Below are 22,017 nucleotides of genomic sequence, written 5' to 3'. Positions count from 1 at the left end.
GCGGGGCTGTTAAGAGGAAGCGGTAAGAAAGAGGGAGTAAGAAAGATGGGTAAGAACAAGCAGGGGGTGAATAAGATGGAATAAGAGTGGCTAAGAAAGATGGGAGCGTAAGAAAGCAAAGGTAAGAAAGAGGGATAAGAGAGTGCAAGAAGGGGAGGAGAAAGAAACAGAAGTAAGGCAGGAAAGAACATGAAATTACAAGAACCAAGGGTCCCAGTACCTTAGAGACTTCCCTCCATCTTTTGAGCCCCTGAGTGCCAAGATGAGTCTCTGTCCACAGGCTCTGCCCCAGTATCTGTAGCCTGGACCCAGAGCCTGCCTGACCTTTACCCCAAAATGTGTGCAATCGGCCCCCTCCCAACCCTGCATCCATCAGTGCAACTCAGAGGTCCCTGTGGAATTCTTTCTGGGCTCTTCTAGTTCAATGCTGCAGCTCCTACGTGAGGAGGCCCCAGTGGAGTTCCTGCCCTCCTCCCAGGCAACTGCAATTAGCCCAGTAACAGGCTATGGTGGCTGGGCGCTCCCCTCATCTGCTTCTGGAGGGAGGAAGGGAGGGAGCCAGCCAGGGTAGGTTGGGGAAGGGGGAGGGGTGGCCTGACATTGGGAGTGTGGCCTTTCTCCTTAATTAGACGACCTCCCCACTCAGTCCCCACACCCCCAGCCAGAGTCACCATGACAACAAGTGGGTGAGCAGATTGCTTGGGAAGGACACCAGGCCTGTGGGTGGGGAAGCAGGAACAGGCAAGGAGCTAATGAGGGGAATGGAGGAAGAAGAGTGACACGGGGCTCTGAGGTAATCCAATTCCTCAGCCCCACAGCCGGCCAGCAGAGGCCATCGCTATCCCTCATGCCTCAGAGGTAGGCTGGGGTCCTTCTCAGGTGAAAGATCTGGCTCTCAGTGTTTGTTACAGCTTGGGCAACAAGCCTGCCTTAGACTCTGCAGCTGTTTCTTAGATGGACCTAGGTAACCTGCCCTGTCTCATTAGTGTTAGGACTGAGCCAGGGGTTGACAGGGGGAGGTTGTTTGGGCAGTCACAGCTTCCTGGGCACTTGTCTACAAGGATGGAGGAAAGCCAGGAGGGCCCGGCTTAGGAGAGTTGTGGGGCTTGCTGGAGGCAAGGGATGCAGGGAAAGAAATGTTTCAGAACAAGACAATAGTCAGTTTTGGGTGGACCACGGAGCTCTTTTGTTCTCCAGGATCTCAACTCTGGCTGCATATCACAATCACTCAGAGAGCTGCCAAAAAAATACTCCTGTCTTGGGCTGGGTGTGGTGGCTTATGCTGGTAATACCAGCAATTTGGGAGGCTGAAGCTGGTGGATCGCTTGAGTCCAGGAGTTCTAGACCAGCCTGGACAACATGGTGAAACCCTATCTCTACAAAAAAACAAAAAAACATAGCTGGGTGTGGTGGTGCACATCTTGGATCCCACCTATTTAGGATGCTGAGGTGGGAGGGTCACCTTTGCCCGGGAGGCGGAGGTTGCAGTGAGCCGAGATTACACCACTGCACTCCAACCTGGGCAACAGCGTGAGACCCTGTCTAAACACACACACACACACACACACAAATACTCCTGTCTGGCTCACATCACACCCAGACCAACTAAGTCAGAATCCTTGTGGGTGGAGCCTACACGTCTGTAGTTTTTCAAAATACCTCAGGCAATTTTAGTATGCAGCCACAGTTGAGAACCATCGGTTTGGGAGGAACTGGAAACCTGGTTTCCCATCTCCACTCCAGGGTTCTTCCTACCGAACAGTCCTACCAGCAACAGTGAATTCAAAATTTGAGAGGCAGGACACAGGGCGCGGGGAGGGGAGGAGAGCTGAGGAGAACCAGACCTGCTCTGGCGTGTTAGGCTCTTCAAACTCTAGCCCTGGCAATAAAAGACTTTCCAATTATGTCCTGTCCTCTGAGCTTAACCATCCTGAACTCTTGAGATGGCAGTGGGGGGTGGGTGGGGTGGGAAGCACTGACCTGGCAGTGCCCTCCTTTCCCCACCTCAGTTGGGCCACTGCTGGGCTCAATCAAGTTCTGGCTGCTACAGCCCAGTTGCTATGGGAACTGGGAGGGGAAGGAAGCAGGGAATAACTAGAGGGAACACCAATTAACCCAAAAAGGAAGCTGCGAAGGCTGTCCCGTCCCTCCTCCCAGCTGGGCTGCAGAGCACTCCTGAAATGGGAGGGGCAAGATGAGAGGGGTCACCACCCCTCCTGGGCTCTGCAGTTGCCAGTCTAGGGAGGATCCAGAGAGCCTTACCCTCCGGCTCTGAGGCTTGCAGCCCTGGCCACGGCATCCTCATCCCTACTGTCCTCTAGAAAGAAGACTTTTACATCCCAAAGCCAGGACTCAGGACCAGAAAGTTTAGAAAGCGGAGGCCATCCCAAGCTCCTCGGTTCTGGGGCTGAAAAGCCCTCCGGGGAGGAGAGCTTTAGTTCTTGCCAACCAGGAAGTTAAGCAGTTTCCTTCTTGGATTCTAACTTGCTTCCCTCCCTGGGGCCTGTTTCCCCATCCAAATCCTCCCTATAGGCCTTCTCTCCAGGGCTGCTTGTCTTCCTAATGTACCCCTGGGGCCATTGACCAGCAGCTGGAGCTGCAGCTGCAGAGCCTGTGGAGGCAAAGCAGCAATGTGAGCTACATATGGGGATGAAATCCACTGTGCACAGCCACCACAGTAAACTCCACTCCCAGATTTTACCCATAGGGAAACCGAGGCCCAAAGAAGAGGGTCGACTTAGCCAAGTCAGAGGCATGGAAGAAATCAACTATAAGCCATGATTCGAAGGGAGGCAACCTGATTGCTAATCTGATGCCTCTTTGTACTGCATCCATCAGCACACAGAGAAGTGTGTGAGGGATCCCCTCGGGCAGGGTCTGAAAAGAGCCAACTGCTCCTAGTCCCGACTCGGGGCTTTCAAAGTATTGGATCAGAACAGGGTTAGGTCAAAGTCAGTCTCCTCAACCAGAGGAAGGAGATCATGGACGTAACTCTGGGGAAAGTAGTTCATTGGGATTGGTAGAATCAAACTGGGATTAGAGGCATTAAAGGGCAAATCCAGGTGGATGATAGGGCTCTAACTTAAGTGGCTGTAAAAAATAAGCAACAGCTGTCCTGCTTCTCAGACTGAGCAATCATGAGTCAAAGTGGTCTGGCCTGAAGGAAAGGCAGGGGAGATGGCTAGAGAAGAGGGTGAGAACCTAGAGCCAGTGCACTTCCAGAAAGCTCTCCCACCATCAAGCCTCTTGGGCCATCTGCTCAAAGGCCAGTGGCTGGATGGGCCCAGCCTGGACAGGGTTGGTCCAGTGGAGAAACAGTGTCCCTAATGTAGGAGCAGCTCTGAAGGGGCCCAGATAATCCATGTCAATCAGGTGAGCAGAGGAGTCAGGTTCATGACTGTTCCAGAATATAAGGGACCATGAGAACCATCACAACACTGCCCTATCTGCTGTTGGAATTTCCACTCCAACATCACTGCCAAGTGCTTATCCAGTTTCTGATTGTAAGCCTTGTCACAGGGGGTCATGCTGTCCTAGGGCAGCCCATATATTCAGATAACTCTAGCAGTTACAGAAGTTCTTCCTTCTTTTGAACTAATTCCTCCTTGTGGCTTCACTCGCGGCTCTTACTAACTCTTCTGGTGCCATATGGAACAGCTACCTTCCTGTCCCCCGTGCCAACCCTGCAGGTATTTTTAGACTTCTCTGAGTCTGGTTTTCTCATTATTTGTCCATGCGAACATTTCTTGAACATCTTCTGAGTGCCTGGCACTGTACTGGGAACTACAGATAATAGAGATGAGTAAGACAAGATTCCTGTCTTCAAGGAGCAGGGGAGACAATTATATGAATCAATCATTTGAAGTCACTGTGATAGGTAGCACAGACAGTCCCCAACTTACGATGGCTCAACTTACACTTTTTCAATTTTACCATAGTGAGAAAGCAATATATATTCAGTGGAAATGATACTTCAAGTACCCATACAACCATTCTGTTTTTCACTTTCAGTACAGTATTCCATAAATTACATGATATATTCAACACTTTATTATCAAATACACTTTGTGTTGGATTATTTTGCCTAATTGTAGGCTAGTGTAAGTGTTCTGAGCACGTCTGAGGTAGGCTAGGCTAAGCTATGATGTTTGGTAGGTTAGGTGTATTAAATGCATTTTCAACTTACGATATTCTCAACTTACAGTGGGTTTCCCAGGGTGTAACCCCCCTGTAAGTCAAGAAGCATTGTATCTCCTTGGTACAGTAGTAGCATTAAGGGTGGAGTGATCAACTGTGTTTTGAGGGCTGAAGGACAGGAAAACATCTCCATGTGGGAGAGGGTTGAGTTAGGAATTGAAAAAGAAATGAATAGAAGGTAACTAGGTGGAATATGGAAAGAGTAAGTACACTTCAAGCAAAGAAATGAGCAGGCATAAAGGCCTGGAAGTGTTGAGTTTAGAGACTGTAGGTAGTTCAGCATAGTTAGAGGGCGCAAAGTGGGACACAATGGGAGATGAGGTTGCAGAGGAAGGCCATGGCCATGGTTATGATATGCTCTGGAAGCTGACAAGGAGCTGGGCTTCATCCTATAGGCAATGGAGAGCCTTTAATAGGTTTCAAATAATTGCCTACTTAAAGATCACTTGCCACTCACATGACTAACTTTTCAGACTTCTGTCTGAAAGTGTGGATGATGGAGTATAGGCATCAAGACTGGAGGCATGGAGACCAGTTACGAGACAATTCCAATAGTCTGAGTGAGAGGTTATGAGGACCCCGACTAAGGCAACAATGGCAGAATTGAGAAATAGGGAGGAGGGGGTGGATGTGGGAAGAGATGTTAAAGAGGTAGAATCACCAGGATTACTTAGGGATGTGGGGAATGAGAGAGAGGGAGAGATCCAGGATGATGACCAAGCTTCTGGCTTGGGTGGCTGGATGAATAGTTTCATTTATTAAGGCAGGGAAAACAGGAGGCATAGAGTTGGGGGTGAAGATTCAGTTTGGGGTCATGTTGACTTTGAGGTATATGTGAGTCAGCCAGGTGGAAATGCTGAGGAGGCAGCTGGACACAGTAGTCAGCTCAGAAGGAGGGTCTGCATAAAGGCCTGGAAGTCATCAGGGGTTAGGGACTTAGTCATCAGGAACATAGTAGGACTACACTTTCCCACACCCTCTGAAGTTAGGCATGGCCATATGACTTGCTTTGGTCAATGAAGTGTGAATTGAGGTGACATGAGTCACTTCTGGGGAGAAGTTTAAAGAGCAAATGTATCATGTGCCACATTCTCCTCCCTCTGATGCTGACTGTGGAAGCAGTGTTATGTCGGATTCTCTACCATGCTGGGTCTTTGGTGACTATCATGAGCCGATGTTCCCTGATGACCTGTTTCAGACATGTATCATAAGAAAGAAGTAACCATTTGTTGTGCTAAACCTCAGATATTTGGGGGTTGTTTGTTACCAGAGCATAACCTAGCTCACCCTGGCTGCGTCAGCAATTGTGGAAGCCTAGAAAGTGGATGGCGTTGCCTAGGGAGAGTAGATAGAGAAAGGGATCAACAGATCCCTAGAAAAACTAACATTTAAGGGGCAGATGGAGGAAAAGAATCAGATGAAGATGGAGGAGTGGCTCAAGAGACTGGAGGAGAAACAGGAGAGAGGCATTCTGCCAATTAAGGGAGGAGAGAATTTCAAAGAATAGGGAGTGGCCAGCAGATAAGGATTTAGATAGGAACACAGTGGTTTGGGGAATTAAGAGGCAGTCTCATTATGGTGAGAGCAGTTTCAGTGGAGCAGTGGGGGCAGAAACCAGCCTGTAGAAAACCGAAAAGGAAATGTGAGGAAATAAAATTGAAGATAGCTATGTGTAGACTACTCTTTCAAGAAGCCAAACATCCCCAATTTTTTTTTCAACTATTTCAAAAGATGTGGTTTCCAGTCCTCTCTTAGCCTGGTTGTTCACATTCAGATGAGTCCCTGTATTTCCATGTCCTTTGCAACTACACACAATCCCCGGATAGGATTTATCAACACAACATGAAGTAGAGGTATCAGCCCTCCTGTCCTAGAAACTTTTTGTTAATGCAGTCTAAGGTCACATTTGCTCTTTGGGGGACTGTATCACATTCTGGTAACTCATGAGAAACAAAGAAGAGGACGGCTGCCTGAGTGTGGGACCAAAGGGGCAGCCTAGGTCAGTCTTAACACAGAGCCTTCTGGTAAGACATTTCTATAAATTATACACTCATGAGACTGTAGATTCACCAAGGACAGACTGTATCTTACTCATCTGTCCACTGTCCTCAGGGCCTCACATGGAGGTAGGTATGTAAGTGGAGGAGGTATACACATGGAGGTACTTGACAAGTACTTGAAAACCAAACCTCTAGCAACTAGAGCAAGGTGGAGAGCTCTAAGAAAAAAAGTGAAAATAATGGGTCATGAAAGTGTTTGTGTGAGATTTTATAGTTCTGATAAAGAAACTGGGAATGTATCAGCAAAAAATGAGAAAACTAAGCAAACAAAAAACAAGAGGCAATTATTAACTCCATGCAAACAAGATGACCAAGGAAGGAAACATAATCACAGTATTCCACATAACTCAGCTGTGAACAATATTTGTAATTCTAGTAATATAAACAGGAATATTGTTAAAACCAGAAATTTTGATTTGCCAATACTGAATGTATGAGGGGAGGGGAAGCATGTGTGTATGTTAAGTGCTGCTGGGAGTAAAAGAACTAAATCTTCCTCTAATCACATTTTAAAAGTCAACAGATATTTAAAAGAGAAAAATTGGGAAATAGAATATTGACATGGCATTTAGAAATGTGGAGGTAAATATCAGAAGAAAACAGCTAAGAGAGTTGGAAGTATTTAATTCTTAAGATTGAGGCTCAGGGGTGGAGTAGAGGGCTACTGTTTTAATGATAAACATTGAGATCTATATATGTCATTTAACAGATATTTTATATATAGAATTTAAAAGCTTTATAAGCTACAAGAATACATATAAATGAGATATATACACATAGGTGTAGATATGTGTATGTGTGAATATCATCTATATGTGTGTGTATACACAAATATTTAAAACAGAAAAAACAAGAAATAGCAATATTAGCATACCATTTATAAATATTGAAGTAAATATCAGAAGAAACAGTCAAGAGTGTCTCAAGTGTTTGAAGAGTGAGGCTTGAGGTGTGTGTGTGTGTACACATATATATGTGTGTATATATATATAGCTTGTACATGCCTTTTAAAATTATGAAAATACAGTACTTTGATAAAGTGAATTTTAAATAAAAACAAACTGCTTTGCAGCCACGAACCTCAAAAACAAAAAACAAAATCTCCAAGACCTGATCTGACCAACCTCGCCAGACTCAGCCCACACTGAACCTGCTGCAGAGCCCCAGGCCCTGCACTGCCCTGCCCTGGATCATCTACTCCATCATCACTGTCTGGACCACGGTAAATTTATCAGGACAACAGAGCTAATGAGGGGTCCCACAGCCACACAGAGGACTAAGATGAGAGGAGGGGAGCTTTGGGAGCTTCTGTGCACAATGGTTGTGCAGATTACCATGGGAATGGTGCCATTGTGACAGTGACAGCCACAGGTTCCCTTGAGCTGCACACACTTCCCCTTCCCAGGCACACTTGTTTGCCACATACAGCTATACCTGGGCCCGGGCCCAGGCCCAGGAAGCAATCTCCAGCCTTCTCCAGGGATCACCAAAGACAGATCTTTACCTCCTCCTCCAAATGCTGTGCCTTGCCAGAAAGATGAGAGGCTGGAGAGAACAGAGATGTGATCAAAGATGACTGTCAGCTGTGCTTGGTCTTTAGTGATGAGGTAAATCAAGGGCTTTGGAGTCTTTCCATCTCCCTCTCTGCCTCTTTACTCCCCCATCTAAGCATATCCTTGTGCCTTCCCTCACTAGAATCCTCTGGCTCGTCATCTCCCACCCCAGATACTTCACCTCCTGCTCACAAATTACCTTTCTCTACTCCTAAGTAGCCCGCCCCAGTGTTGCCAATCTCAATTAGATATTAAGCAGTCATTTGGATTAAACACCTAATTAAGGAGAGAATAATAATAGCTACCATTTATTAAGTGCTTACTATATGCCAGGCTCTGTTCTAATCACCTGACCCTGACATTTCTTAACTCACTGAAACCTCACAACCATCCCTTGAGGCAGAGACAGATCTTTACAGATGAGGACAAGGAGGACCAAAGAGTTTAAATAATTTGTCCAAGGTCCACAGCCAATAATAATAATAACAATGTGGCTAGCCTGTCTTGAGCACTTTCCATCTCACAGGCACTGTGCTCTTAAGAGATTAGCATGCTTCATGGCATTTAAGCCTCATAATAACCCTATTTTTTAGTTCCAAACGTGAGGAAAGTGAGATTCCAATAGAGATTAAAGAATATGTTCAAGTTCTCAACAGCTATTCTACAGAGAAGACAGATTTCGAACTGGAAGTTGAAGTCAGGTTAATCTGGACTTCGGTGTCCAAACTTTTATACTCATATTGCCCTTGGGATGGTCCCCTTCAATTCATTACAACCGCTGAAGCCTGTGGACTCAAACAAATCTCGTTTTGACATAATTTCACATCAAATTAGGGAGAGATTTGTAGGTCTGGATGGGAGGGGTGACTCTGTAAAATGAGTCTGTATAGTCCATTCTCCATATGAGTCAAGTTTTCTTTGTAAGTAGATGTGGGGGGAATAGCATTTGGATATTAGGTGCCACAAATGATCATTTCCATTCCACAAGCAAAGTATTCCTTTCTCTCTCTCCTCAACACACACACACACCCACACATATGTACACATACACGTGCACACGCACACACCCTGGGAGATGGAGGTGTTAAAAAGAGGCAAACACTGCTTTGCTTCTTCTGCACCCATCAGCTTCCTACCCAGAGCCGAAGGCTCACTATTCCTGTTTTAATCTTAACAATTGGTGAAGGGAAGGCAGCTGTCTTCAGAAGAAACATTTTCTTGCCTCAGAATGTGAGTTCTCCTGTCCCAGGTCCTACCATCTGGGGGCTTCTAGAGTAGCCTCACCCTGGAAGACTCCAATGCCAGAGTCCATTCCTTCAGAAAAGTCTCGGGGTATCTATGCACTCCACTTTCTCCCCAACTCCTTCTCCCCAGCATATTCCACAAATTCTCTTCATCCAGAAGCCCCTGCTCCAGTTAGACAGTTAGAGCTGGCTTCAGATTCTGGCTCTGCTACCAACTGTGTGAATTTGGACAAGTCACCTCTTGTAGGGAGACAGGGACTCAGCCACTAACTTTCTGGTGACTGTGAGAAAGGTATTTTTCCTTCCTGGGCCTCAAGTTGGATCCAAGAAGTTGATGCCTAGGGAGTAAGCAAATACAGTGGGAAGACAGGGTCAAACATCTTTAAACTCAGTCATGCCATCCAAACCCTAGGTCTGCTCATACTGGTTATAAAACCTCAGGCAAGTTACTGGACTTCCCTGATCCACACTTTCCTCATCTGTAAAATGGAGATAATAAAAGTATGTACCCTTACTTTTCTGTAAATGATGCCTGTTAAGGAACTAGCACGAAGCTTTACCACACAAAGCTTTACCGATAGTATAATTACACCAACAAAGGCTGGGTGGTGCCATTGTCTGCTGCCATTCAAATCCCTGCATTTGACGTGGGTTCAAATCCCAGCTCCACCTCTTACTAGCTGGATGACCTTAAGCTAGCCATTTAACCTCTCTGAGCCTGTCTTCTCCTCTGTAAAATGGGAATAATATATATGTACTTCATAAGGCAGATGCAAGAATTAAGTAAGATAAAGGACACAAAGTTTGTGGAATAGTTCTCTTCCTTTCCATTCCCTCCTTTCAGCTCTATGGTGCGAATAACAAATGAAAAAAATCTGCCACAAATGTGGTTAGAAAAAGGTTAGTATAATTAGTACATACAAAAAAGCACGTACAAATCAGTAAGGGAAACAGAAAACATGAAAAGACAATTCACAAAGCAGGCAAGACAAATGGCCTATAAACAAGAAAAACAAACATCTGACCTAAGGAATGCAAATGAAAAGCCAATGCTGTACCATTTTTCAACTACCAAATTAGTAAAGCTTTAAAGATATGATAGCCAGCCGGGCGCTGTGGCTCAAGCCTGTAATCCCGGCACTTTGGGAGGCTGAGACGGGCGGATCACGAGGTCAGGAGATCGAAACCATCCTGGCTAACACGGTGAAACCCCGTCTCTATTAAAAAATACAAAAAAACTAGCCAGGCGAGGTGGCGGGCGCCTGTAGTCCCAGCTACTCAGGAGGCTGAGGCAGGAGAATGGCGTAAACCCGGGAGGCGGAGCTTGCAGTGAGCTGAGATCCGGCCACTGCACTCCAGCCTGGGCGACAGAGCCAGACTACTCCATCTCAAAAAAAAAAAAAAAAAAAAAGGTGTGATAGCCAATACTGGAAAAGTGTGTTGCATTAGTCTCACACTTTTGGTGACGGTATAAACTAGAATAACCCAGTAATTTGAAAGAAAGTTGGTAATGTATGTCAAGAGCCTCAAAAAGGTTAATACTCTTTGATTCTGTAAGTCTAGCTCTGAAACTTCATCCTGCAGAATTAATGTCTATGCTCCTATTTGTATGCAAAAGGAAAGAAAAAGTCATTTTGTGTATAGACGTCTATATAAGCCTGGACAGAGGGGTAGGAGAACACACTCCATGTTGTTAACATCAGGGACCTCAGGCAGTGGGATTGGGAGGGGAGCTAATAGGAGGATCATTAATGTTTTCTTTATAAACCACTGTATTGTTAGATTTGGTACAAAGAGCATGCATTATTTTGTGATTTTTAAAAACTCAGCAAAGTAGAGAAATAAGAAAAAATGACTGAGATAGCATTTATTAGTAAAAAAGAATCATAGTTCTGAAACAGATTTATGAACAAAGAATATCATCACAGTATTATTTATAATAGTAAAATGTTGGAAGTAACATAGATGTCAATAGGGGACTAGTTAAATACATTACATTACATTCACATGATGGAATATTGTACACTCATCAAGAATGATGTTTATGAATATTTAATTATATAAAAAGATAGTGTAACAAGCTTAAAAGAGCAGGGTAAAAAACACTATGATTTCAACTACGTAAAAATACAGTAACACATATCAAGATGGCTATTATCGAAAACACTTCAAAAATAACAAGTGTTGACAAGGATGTGCAGAAACTGGAACTCTTGTGTATTGCTGTTATGTATGTAAAATGGTGCAGAATGTATAACATAAAATGTAATATAATGTAAAATGGTACAGCCATTGTGGAAAACAGGATGGCAGTTCTTCAAAAAGTTAAACATAGAATTGCCATATGATCTGGCAATTCTACTCCTAGGCATTAATATAAACCCAAAAGAAATGAAAGCAGGGACGCAAAGGATACCTGTACACCAATGTTCATAGCAGCATTATTTACAATAGCCAAAAAGTGGAAATAACCCAAACGCCCACCAACAAATGGATAAACAAAATATGTCATAGATATACAATGGACTATTAGCCATAAAAATGAATGAAGTACTGATGCATACTGCAACACGGATGAACGTTGAACACATCATGCTAAATGAAATAAGCTGGACACAAAAGGACAAATTGTGTATGACTCTACTTATATGAAGTATCTACTCAAATTCCTAGAGACAGAAAGTAGAATAATGCTTACCAGGGGTTGGAAGGAGGGAAGAATGGGGAGTTATTTTTTTTTAATTTTTTTTTTATTTTTTGAGACAGAGTCTCACTTCGTCACCCAGGCTGGAGTGCAGCGACACAATCTCACTCAGCTCACAGCAACCTCCACCTCCAGAGTTCAAGTGATTCTCCTGTCTTGGCCTCCTGAATAGCTGGGATTACAGGTGTGCACCACCATGCCCGGCTGTTTTGTATTTTTAGTAGAGCTGGGGTTTTGCCATGTTGGCCAGGCTGGTCTCGAACTCCTGACCTCAGGTGATCTGCTCAGCTCGACCTCCAAAAGTGCTGGGATTACAGGCATGAGCTACCGCGCCCAGCTGGGAGTTACTGTTTAATGGCCACAGAGTTTCTGTTTGGGAGGATGGAAATGTTTCAGAAAGGGATAGTGGTGATGATTGTACAATACTGCAAATGTGCTTAATTCCACTGAATTGTACACTTAAAAATGGTTGAAATGGTCAATTTTATGTTATGTATATTTTACCACAGGAAAAAAAAAGACTAAGTGCTCTGGGACTTTTTTCCTTTTATACTTCTATGTTCTAAAATTTCTCCGAGACCTTTTTGGTTAACTGGAAAAAAAAAAAAAAGATATTCTTATAAGATTCTGAGACTATAATCATTCTAAGAGATTAACTTGGTTGGAAGTTTTAATGAGTTCAACACTAAACAGACAAGCTCACCTTTCACAGATCAGCCAGGTAGCCATGCTATCTTCTTAAAACCAAGTAAGACAGGGAACATTGGTAACACCCACCGCCACCAAATGCCCCTCTTCTGGCAGAATTTGGTGCATTGGCACTTCCTTCAATCCCCAAGAAAAGCCTAGGTATTCAAGGTTAGGGGCTCACCAAAACCCTTGCTTGGGAACTGGGCATCCAAAGCCCAGGCCAGGCCTCAGCGGCCTCTGGGGCGACAGTTTTACTGCAGTCGTTTTCCCTTCCAGCTCTACCAGCATGGGCAAGGATATGGAGAAATTGCACATGTTGAGGTGCAGTGGATGTGGAGGCCAGGGTCTCAGGCCTACATTAGGCCTGCTTAGGTACTAACTTAGGTTAATGTTTTGCACCTTCTCCCCTCTTGCTCTGCTTGATCCCTCCAGCAGATTGGGGCTGAGAATATAACAGAGATACCTTCCCTCCAGGCGAGAGGAGCCCAGGTCTCCTTTACAGTTCCTTCCTTGTGCCCATTCTCTTGTTGCTATTCCAGGAAGGTAACAGTGATTGTCACTGGGTTCAAGGACAAGAGACTGGGATATTGAACAAAGAGGATGTTGGTGGGTCCTCATTTTGGATCTGGGCCACTCCAGAGGACCTCTAAGCTGCCAATAGGCTCTGTTGGGCCTCCCTTTCAGTCCGTCCAGCTTCTCAGCCCAGCCTCTCAGTAGCCAGCTGGGCACTACCTCTGACAGCTGGAGGAGATTATTAGCATTTTCTTCATGCATCTGTGCACTGGAGAAAGAACAGACCGACCTAGGTTTGTATGCCAGTCCTTTTGCTATGTGGCCTGGGAAGGTCATTTCACCTCACTGAACCTCAGTTGTCTCGTGTGTAAAATGGGAATGATGATAGTGCCTGCCTGCTAGGATGACTGCCAGGATTAAATGAGTTCATGAACCTATATAAAGCCCCTGGCATCTCCTAGGCACTCAAAGGCTCACAATTTTCTTCTTTCCTTCCCCTTTCTTAGCTCTTTCATCTTTGCAGCCAGTTGGCCTCATCTTCTGGCCCATAGACTTGTGGCTCAGGTTCCAGCTACTTTCCCCAGAATGCATTCCAGCAGGAGCTTTGGCCCTGGCAGTCCCTGTCACTCCGTAGTAACTCCTTCCCTCTCCAGAGCCAGCTGCAGCTCGCCTGGTGCCCTTGCTCTCCCCTCTAAGCACCTATCTGGCTCACAGTATCAAAAATTCAGGCTTTACTGAACCCACTTTTATGCCCAGGGAGAAAAGGCTGGTCCAGCATCCCTGGCCTCTTGCACACACTCTGGTCTGTGTGCATGTAATCACACAAAATGCAAACATACCCATTCCCCAGAGACCTACCAGGCCAGCATTGGAGAATGGTGCTTGTAGTGGTCCAGATTTGTCCAGACCCCCAGAAGCAGGGGCCACCCCTGGCTTTTAGCTAACACTAGCAGCTGGAATCCACATGTGGTTGAGAAATGAGCTGGGAAGGGCAGGTTTGATGCCCAGTCTGTACGGGCACACAGCAGGTAAACAGCCTCAGAGGGTGGGGGCACAGAAGAACTGCCCCAAAGGAGAAGTTTTTCTAGGACACACTCCCACCCCTGAGTCTAAGGTGTCAGCCGATGTCCCTACCCACATGTAAAAAAGTGGGTATACCCTTTCCTTAGGGTACTGACATATCTAGAGGGGACCAGCATGCACCTGCATGGCTTAGAAGCACCCTCTCATGTTTATGATGTGTTGGGAGATTCTTGACCCTCCTTTGATCTTGGTCCCACCCACTGTCTTCCCTCTCCTCACTTCCACCTTCACCATGTTCAGAAGACTCTTCCTACCAGACCATGGTACTGGGTGGGAGGCTGTTAGGCTCCCTTTCTCCACCTAACTCCCCCAACCCCCACCTTCAGGAGATACCAGTGTATCCTTCCTGGAGGTTCCCGTTGCTATGGTGACTGTAGTAGTCAGGCACCAGCCTGCGGGAAGGATGGGAAGTAGCCATGAAGAAGACTGGGGGATGTGTGTCTGTGTGTGCATGCACACATGTACATGTCTACCCTGAATGGTAAGGAGAGAAGGGAAGTGGGAGAAAGACGGCAGAGAGGGAGAGGGGGAGGCAGGAGGAAAGAGGGCAGAAGAGAGGACCAGGAGATGAAAGGGAGCAAGACAAGGGATGGGGAAAAGGGAGGTAAAGTGTGAGTGGAGTGTGAGTGATGCAAGGCCCAAGGGGCATGTGGGCCAAAGGAAGGTGTGGGATCTTGGAGTAAAGGTTTAGGCGGGGTGTCAGGTGGGAGATGGGAATAGGGGGAGTAAGGTGGAATGTGAGGGGCTGACTGTTGACAGGAAAGAGGTGGGGAGTGAGGTCCAGAGTTGGGGTGAAAGGGGGTAGAGGTCACTGTCAGGAGGGGCAGGGGTTGGAGGACTATAGGTAGAGGGAGTAAGGTGTGGGTGTGACTTGGGAAGAGCCTAGGGTGATAAGTAGAAGATTGGGAAGGTTGTAGGGTCATTGGAAAGTGGATAGGCATGTTGGGTGTGAGCTAACGTGGGAAGAATATGGGGGTTGGAGTTGGGGCAGGTCAGGGTGGGCGTGAAGGGTCTGGAAAGGTGTGAGCAGCATGAGGCCACTTTCCTACTCCCAGTCTTAATTCACTGTGTCCTTGTCCTAGCTATAAACATTGCCTCCTCTCTGTCCCTGCTCCAGGATTCCTGGTTCCTGCTCCTTCCCAGAACCCCACACTCACATTCCTTGGTGATGAGATGAGCTTCTGTGGATCTGGAGGCCCCTCCCCCAGGGCAGGGTTTGCCATGGCTCCCAAGAGGCTGTTTATTGACAGCCTGCCCCTTTCTCTACCCCCAAACAGGGACCAGGGCACCTCTCTGGCTCTAAGAGCCCTGGGTCAGGGAGGCTCCCTGACTGCAAGCCTGTGTGATGGTAACAGAGACCACTGGCCAACTTGGGGCTCCTGTCCTTTACCCAGTGCCCTGAGCTCCCTGCTCTCAGCACCCTTCATACCCAGTGTTAGCAAGGAGTCCCGCTTGGCAGGAAAGCTGTGGCAGGTGGGAGGAGAGAGGAAGGCAGTGAGGCAGAAACAGCTGCCAGCCGGAGTGGAGGAAGAGCAGGGCCCCAGCGGGTACGGGCAGAAGGCAAGGCGCTGGCTCTGGCAGCCCCCCACCCCCTCTCTTTGTGTGGGCGTTAGGACCAACCTCCTTCCCCAGCCCTCCCCATCCAGTGCTGCTGTTCAAGGAGCAAGCTTTGCTCACAGGCCTAAAATCCAGGCAGAAATAGACCTCAAAGGTCACCCGGTCCAACTCTGCTCAAAATCTGGTGTTAGAGTTGCCTCCATGGCATTTTCCCCAGGGGTCCACCTGTACCGGGCCAGATACTTCCTGGGAGGAGGAACTCACTTCCTCCTAAGGCAGTCTGTTCCTTTTTTGAAAGGAAGAAACTGAGCAACTCTGCTATGGCAGGTCTAGGTACTGTAAAGACTCTTCTCATTAATAATGACCTCACAGGACTGTTACAATGAATTAGCCCCATTTTACAGGTGAGAAAAGTGAGGCTCAGAGAGTTGACGTCCTTAGCTCAAGGTTACACAGGTAATAAATAAAAGAACTAGGTTTTAACCTAGGACTTTCTAACTACAAAAGCCCTTTGGGGCTACGCAGGTCATGCTTCTTCATTTATACCATGTCAACTCTTCTGAGGTGTGAAGTCAGACAGCATGTCTGCCTGAGTCGCCCCTTCACCAAGTGAAACACCTCCTTCAACTCTCTCCAGAAGAACATGGGTTCCTGCCTCCTTCTCAGCCTAGTCAGTGTGAGACCCAAAATCAAACATACTGTCTGCCAGGTGTGCTTGGGTCAGTCTGGAGTAGAGCAGAACTATCACATCTTTCCCTGGTACTCATCTTTACTAATGCAACCCTATGGCTGGTGAGAGAGCTAAGAACTGTCCCTCCCTTGGGCCTCTATTCCCTCTCAGATCAATAGCTTTGAGAGAAGTCAGGATTTTGCCCCCATCTCCATCACTCCCCCTAGTCTGAATGCTCTGAAGAGAGGTAGGAAAGAGAGAGGTGGGGGAAGAGGCAATCAGAAAGGCAGAAGCGTGGCAGAACTGGGAGGATGGAGAGGCATGGGGGAGTGAGGTGGTTGTCCAGTAACCCTAGCTAGGTCCAAGAGAGTGGGGTGGGGGTTGGAGGAAACAGGGCTTGGGGAGATGCACAGGGAGATAAGAGAGAGGTGAGGCATGACCCTAGGAGCTGGGAGAAGCCAGGGCGGGGAAGGGCATCGGCCTGCCTAAGTTAACATTGCCCTGCCGTGTGAGAGGAAGTCAGTCACACATTAAGGAAATGTTGCAGCTGGTACTAAATTGGGAGGTGTCACAGGTAGCAGCGAGGACAGGTATGATTCGTGGGGCCCTGTGTGGCCTGAAACAGGGGCAGATATTGCAAAGGCAGAGAACAGGGTTTCTGGGGCCACCCAGGGAAGAGCTAACTGATGCACTCAGGACAGGGCCCTGGGGACAGGGGGTCACCTGGCTCTGGAACAGAGGTTCCCAGCTTGCTTTCCAGAAGTAGAGAAAGCGTCTTCATCCTGGCCTGGGGCTGTGGGCTCTCCACTCTGGAGAAGCTCTGAGGGTGGGGCATCATCTCCCAGGGATCCCATTTGGAGTGGGGACTGGACAGGAGGGCTTGGAGCCCAGGAACAGGGTTGGGGAATGGCAACTAAGGCCTGCCAGGGAGGTGGGGTGAGGGGCTGAGGAGAGAGGAGCCTACAGTCCAAGAAGGGTAGCAAGGTTGTCTTTTCCCTTAGTGCCCATCATACAGCTGGATTCGAGAGCCAGGTGGGTCTGGCCTCAGTTGAGGGAGAAAGCATTGGACAAGGGGTGGGAAAGGCAGGAAGAGAGCTGTGGAGCTGGCACTGCCCTTCTGCTGGCACAGCAGGCAGCAAGAGAGCAGGAGGAGTTTGCTGGTTTGCTGGAGAGAGACAGACAAGAAGACAAAGGAGAGGAGGGAGGGCCATCAGGAACTTGATGTGAGGCCATGGCAAAAGCACCAGCTTAGCACCAAAACAGGTGGGCTGGAGTCCTGGCACTCCTGCTCATTATCTGAGTGACCTTAGGGCAAACCATTTGATCCCCTTGCACCTAAATTTCCTCATCTGTAAAACAGGAGTAATGGTGCTAGTATCACCAGCCTCCTTGATCTTATAACATACACGAGAGGGGCGGAAAAACCCTAAGCATTACATTAATGTCAGATGTTATATTCTTATTACAAAATACATCTGCACCTTCTCCCCACAAAAGACCCAGGATGTGGGCAGAGCAAGGATGATGATCGCTGTTTTACAAATGAGGAAATGAAAGCTTACAGAAGTGAAGTGACTTGCCCAAGGTCATACCACTTACAAGAGGTAGAGGTGATAAGGCCTCCTGAATCAGAGAGATCAGATATATTTCTTCTACGTCACACTGCTTGGTAAAACAGTCAACATGAGAGATTTGTATTTAGTTCAGGTCCAGACAGAAATCGGAATCAACTACAACATGGAGAAAACCCCATGGGGAAGTTGTGGTGTGCCTCTCATCCATACTGGTGATTGAGGAAAAAAACAAAACAAACAAACAAACAAAAAACAGGGCCATGGGGTTGAAGGGAGGGCCACAAAAAACAGACATCCTTGATTCCATCTGCTTGTGGACCCTGTCTCTCTGCTCCCACTGAGTGTATGTGTCCGTGGCTGACATCAAGGGTATGTGTCTCTGTTAAGACAAAATGTGTCCTTCTTCATGTGACAGTACTTCTGCCTGCGTGTCTCTGACACCATGGGGAGATGTGCGTGTGTGAGACACGGCATCTGTTTCTGTGACACTGTTTGTGGGTGTGACGACCTCTCTGCATGTCTATGTGACTTTGCCCAGGGTGGTGGTGATGGTGTATGGCAGTGTGTGTGTCTATCTGTTTGTACACCTTTAAGAAGTGGAATATCTCATTTGGTAGTGTGAGTGAGGCAGTGAGTCAGCTGAGGCTGAGGGAGGCGGGAGGGAGACTGCTAGGTTACGAGAGCAGGAAAAAGGAGAAGGAGAAAGTGAAGTCAGGAGCAAGGAACTACCCCTTTCCTGCCCAACCCTCTGCCCCCAATCCCAAGGGAACCCGCCAAAAGCATGGAAGCCCTGCAGAAGTCCACAAGGGCCATGCTGGATGGAAAAGGGCACTTTCTGCCCCTCCCCAAAGTCTTGGAGGGAGACGAGCTAGGCTAGAAAGCAACTGTCTCACTCTCCAGCTCTTGGCCCCAGCTCGAGGATGTGTGAGGTCACCACCCCTCCCGGTCTCCTTGTCATTTGACCCTTTGACCTTGCTGTTCTCTTTCCTCCCAAAGGCAGGTCACCTGGCCAGGCCGGGTGAGCAAGGCAGTAGCATCAAGTCCCAAATGTTTGCAGCCCTCACCCACCTAACTGTCCAGAGCAACCCCGCCGAGGATCAAGAAGTTTCTTAACACTCAGCTCTTCCCTAGGCGGGCCTGTCTGCAGCTGCCTCACCTCTCCTCTGGATACCTATCCCCAGCAGCTAGAAAGCCAGTTTTCCCTCCACTGTCACCCTGGGGTGCTGGGAAGGCACTGGGAGTTTTGTATGAGAATGCACCAACCTTCAGTGGCCTTCCCACCAGTCGCTGTTCCCTGTTCCCAGCTCCTTCCTTTGTCAGGGGAGTGGAGCCTGCAGGTGACTTCCTTGGGAGAAGACAGGCACCCCCTGGGGTTGACCTGCCTCGGCTCTGGCCAGCCACCTCAGGTCACATAAGGTCAAGAGTTTGATGTGTCCCACCACCAGGAGTGCTCCTCCTCTCAGCCACTGGCAGAAGCCAAAGGGTGAGGGTTTGGTTGCCAAATATTCTTCCTCCCGTCTTTGGCCTTCCCCCTGCACCAGCCAGTCCCAGGACGTTCAATTCCAGCTTCGGAAAGGAGGGGGCATGGCTGGCTGAGGATGGAGGCTGGGGGGAGCACAATCCCTCTTGCCACCTCATTGTCAGCCCAGGGCCCCGTGGCCCCTCCCCACTCATGAGGGGGCAGGTCGCCAGGAAGCCCCAGGCCTAAGGTGCCCAAATCCGGAATTAATAGAAGTTGGCCAGGTGGTTACCTGACCTGAATCCCTGAGGCCCCTTCACTAGGGATGGTCCCAGGGTGGCACTGGTTACTGCTGCACTGGGCACGGTGGGAGTGGTGGGGTGGGTAGAAAGGGAGACTTCCTTTTTTCTTCCAATCCCACTGCTGCCGCTGCCGCTGCCGCTGCCGCTGCCCAGGGCGGCTGTTGTGGCTGCGGAAGCCAGTCCTTACCTTACAGCCTTTCGTGCAGGACCGGATTGAGTACTCTTCCGCCTGTAAGTATTTATGCAGCACGAGGTCGAACTCGTCATATTTTTCCTGAGCGTGTCGGTCCAGCCGCTGGTATGCCTCGATACAGTTGCTACACGCCTCCCAGGCCCCGGAGCCCGGGCTGGCCACCACGGCTAGCAGGTCCCCCAGCAGGGTGTCCAGGCTACAGTCCAGGCTGTCGGGGCGGTCCATGCCCAGCAGCAAGTCCCAGACCGTGTAGGTATCGCAAAAGGAAAGAGTGAAGTTCCGAAAGTGGCCTTTGAGCAAGTTTTTTTTGGCGGAGGGGAACTCGGCCGGGGCACGGGAAGGGGAGTCAGGGGGCCGCAGAGGGGGAGCCGGGGTAGTGGGTTCGAAAAGTCTCTGCAAAGATTGCAATTTGGTGCAAGCTGCGTCCAGCCCCGTGGGCTCTGGGACGCCGCCGCAGACCGGCCGAGAGCCGGCTGCGGGGGCGGCTTTGGTCAGGTTGCTGTATCTGAGGCCGCAGGTGCCCGGGGGCGCGCTGGGCTCGCCGGGCTGCGGCGGCGGCGGCAGCGGCAGCGGCAGCACCGCGCGAGGAGGCACCGGCGGCCGCTCCCGGCCGGCCCCCCAGGGCGGCCGCATGGCGCTGCTCAGCTCCCTGACCCGGGGCAGGGCCCGGGCCCCCGCGCACAGCCACAGATGGTCAGCGAGCAGCACGGTGAAGAAGAGCAGGGACGCCAGGGACAGTCGCCATCGCTGCGCCCGCTCGGAGTCGGCGCAAGGTTTGTCGCTCGGCCTGGGAGCCCAGCAGCAGCAGCAGCAGCAGATAGTCAGCGCGGCGGCGTCTTTCCCGGGCCACATCCAAGCGCCCCTGAACATATTTCAGGGGGGTCCGGGCTGGAGGGAGTAGGCAGGCGCGAGGCCGGACGGCCGTCTCGGGCGGGCGGGCTGCGCGCCGCTCTGCGCTCCTCGGCGCCGTCCAGGCTCTACCTCGGGGGCTGCATGGTGAGGCAGGCCGGCCGGCCGGCCCGGTGCCCCGCTCAGGCCGGAGTCGCGGGGCGCTCTGGTGCCGTCTCCGCGCCGCTCCCGCGCTCCGTCGCTCTCAGCCTGGGCGCCGCCGCCCGGCCCGCTAGGCGCTGCCCGGCGTCCCGGCTGGGGGCGGTGCGGGGCACTGGGGCGGTGGCGGCTGCGGCGGCGGCGCCGCACTCCTCATAGTGTCGGGCCCCTCAGCTGCCCTCGGCTCCGCGCCACTTCACTCCGCGCCGGCGGCCGCCCGGCTCGCACTCCAAACCGGCCGTCTCGGCTCGGCGCAGCTCTGCGCCCCTCAGCGCCGCCGTGCGGGCCCCGCCGCCGCGCTCCGCTCCGCTCCGCTCCCCTCGCCCCGCGCCGCTCCGCTCCCGCCCGTCCGCCCGCTGCCCGCTCCGCGCCGCTCCCTGCCTCGCTCGCGCCTTCCTAGGCCGGCCGGCCGGTCCGCTGCCGGGCCCTTCGGGCTTCGTTCGCGCGCCGGGTGTTCGCCGGGGCCAGTCCCGGGCCGGCTCCGCTCTGGCTCCGCACCCGCTGCTCCTGGAGTTCCGGCTCGGGCGGGCCACCTGGCTCCCGGCAGCGCCACAGGCGCCGGACGCGGACACCGGGTTTTACTTAGTGCGCCTCTCGCTTCCGCCTCTCGTTCGCACCGCTGTGGCGGCAGCCGAGCGGCACGGCCCCGTGGCTCCCGCTGGCCATGCCCCCTCAGTCTGTCGCCATCTTCCGCTGTGCGGAGAACACCTTGAGAGCCCGTGTGCAAGTGTGTTTGGGGGGGAGCAGGGCGGAGAAAGAGGCACGGAGAGGAGGAGGGAGCGGGACTGGTGCCCCGACTGCGCCTGCGCCTCAGGACTCCCCCCACCCCACCCCGCCCCAGCCCCCGCCGGCCACAGCCGGTGCTGTTTGGGGATGTTTCCAGTCCACCCCCAACTCCATTCACTTCAGCGCCTCCGTTCATCCGCCCGCTGCCCGCGTGCACACGCCACACGCTGAGTCCCAGGCCCCGGCGCTTCCCCTCCCCCACTAACCCGGGCGCCCGCCTTCCTCCCCAAGGCCGTCCCTCACTCCCCCGAGGGCTAGGGGACTTCTGAGGGTGATTCTTGGAGGCAGGGGACAGGAGGCATCTCGTAGCTGCTTGCTGCCTCCCTGGGTCGCCTCCGCCGTCCCCGTGACTGGAAGGCGCTCGAGCCTGCTGGGGATCAGACCA

At 50.2% G+C, this 22,017-nt stretch overlaps 1 protein-coding gene across 1 annotated transcript in view; it reads right to left on the bottom strand.

The window, feature by feature from the left end:
• Positions 1 to 21,489, bottom strand: part of FAM155B (family with sequence similarity 155 member B) — a 28,317-nt gene extending 6,828 nt beyond the window's left edge. Inside the window, exon 1 of the mRNA XM_010361780.2 lies at positions 19,794 to 21,489. Within this exon, the coding sequence (XP_010360082.2) occupies positions 19,794 to 20,669 (876 nt within the window). The 5' untranslated portion in view covers positions 20,670 to 21,489. The remainder of the gene's footprint in view (positions 1 to 19,793) is intronic.
• Between the last annotated feature and the right edge of the window lie 528 nt (positions 21,490 to 22,017).

Source organism: Rhinopithecus roxellana, chromosome 7, assembly GCF_007565055.1.
Source record: "Rhinopithecus roxellana isolate Shanxi Qingling chromosome 7, ASM756505v1, whole genome shotgun sequence".
Classification (NCBI taxonomy): Eukaryota; Metazoa; Chordata; class Mammalia; order Primates; family Cercopithecidae; genus Rhinopithecus; species Rhinopithecus roxellana.
Note: the sequence above shows the minus strand (reverse complement) of the source record. Positions and strands in the feature narration are given on the sequence as shown.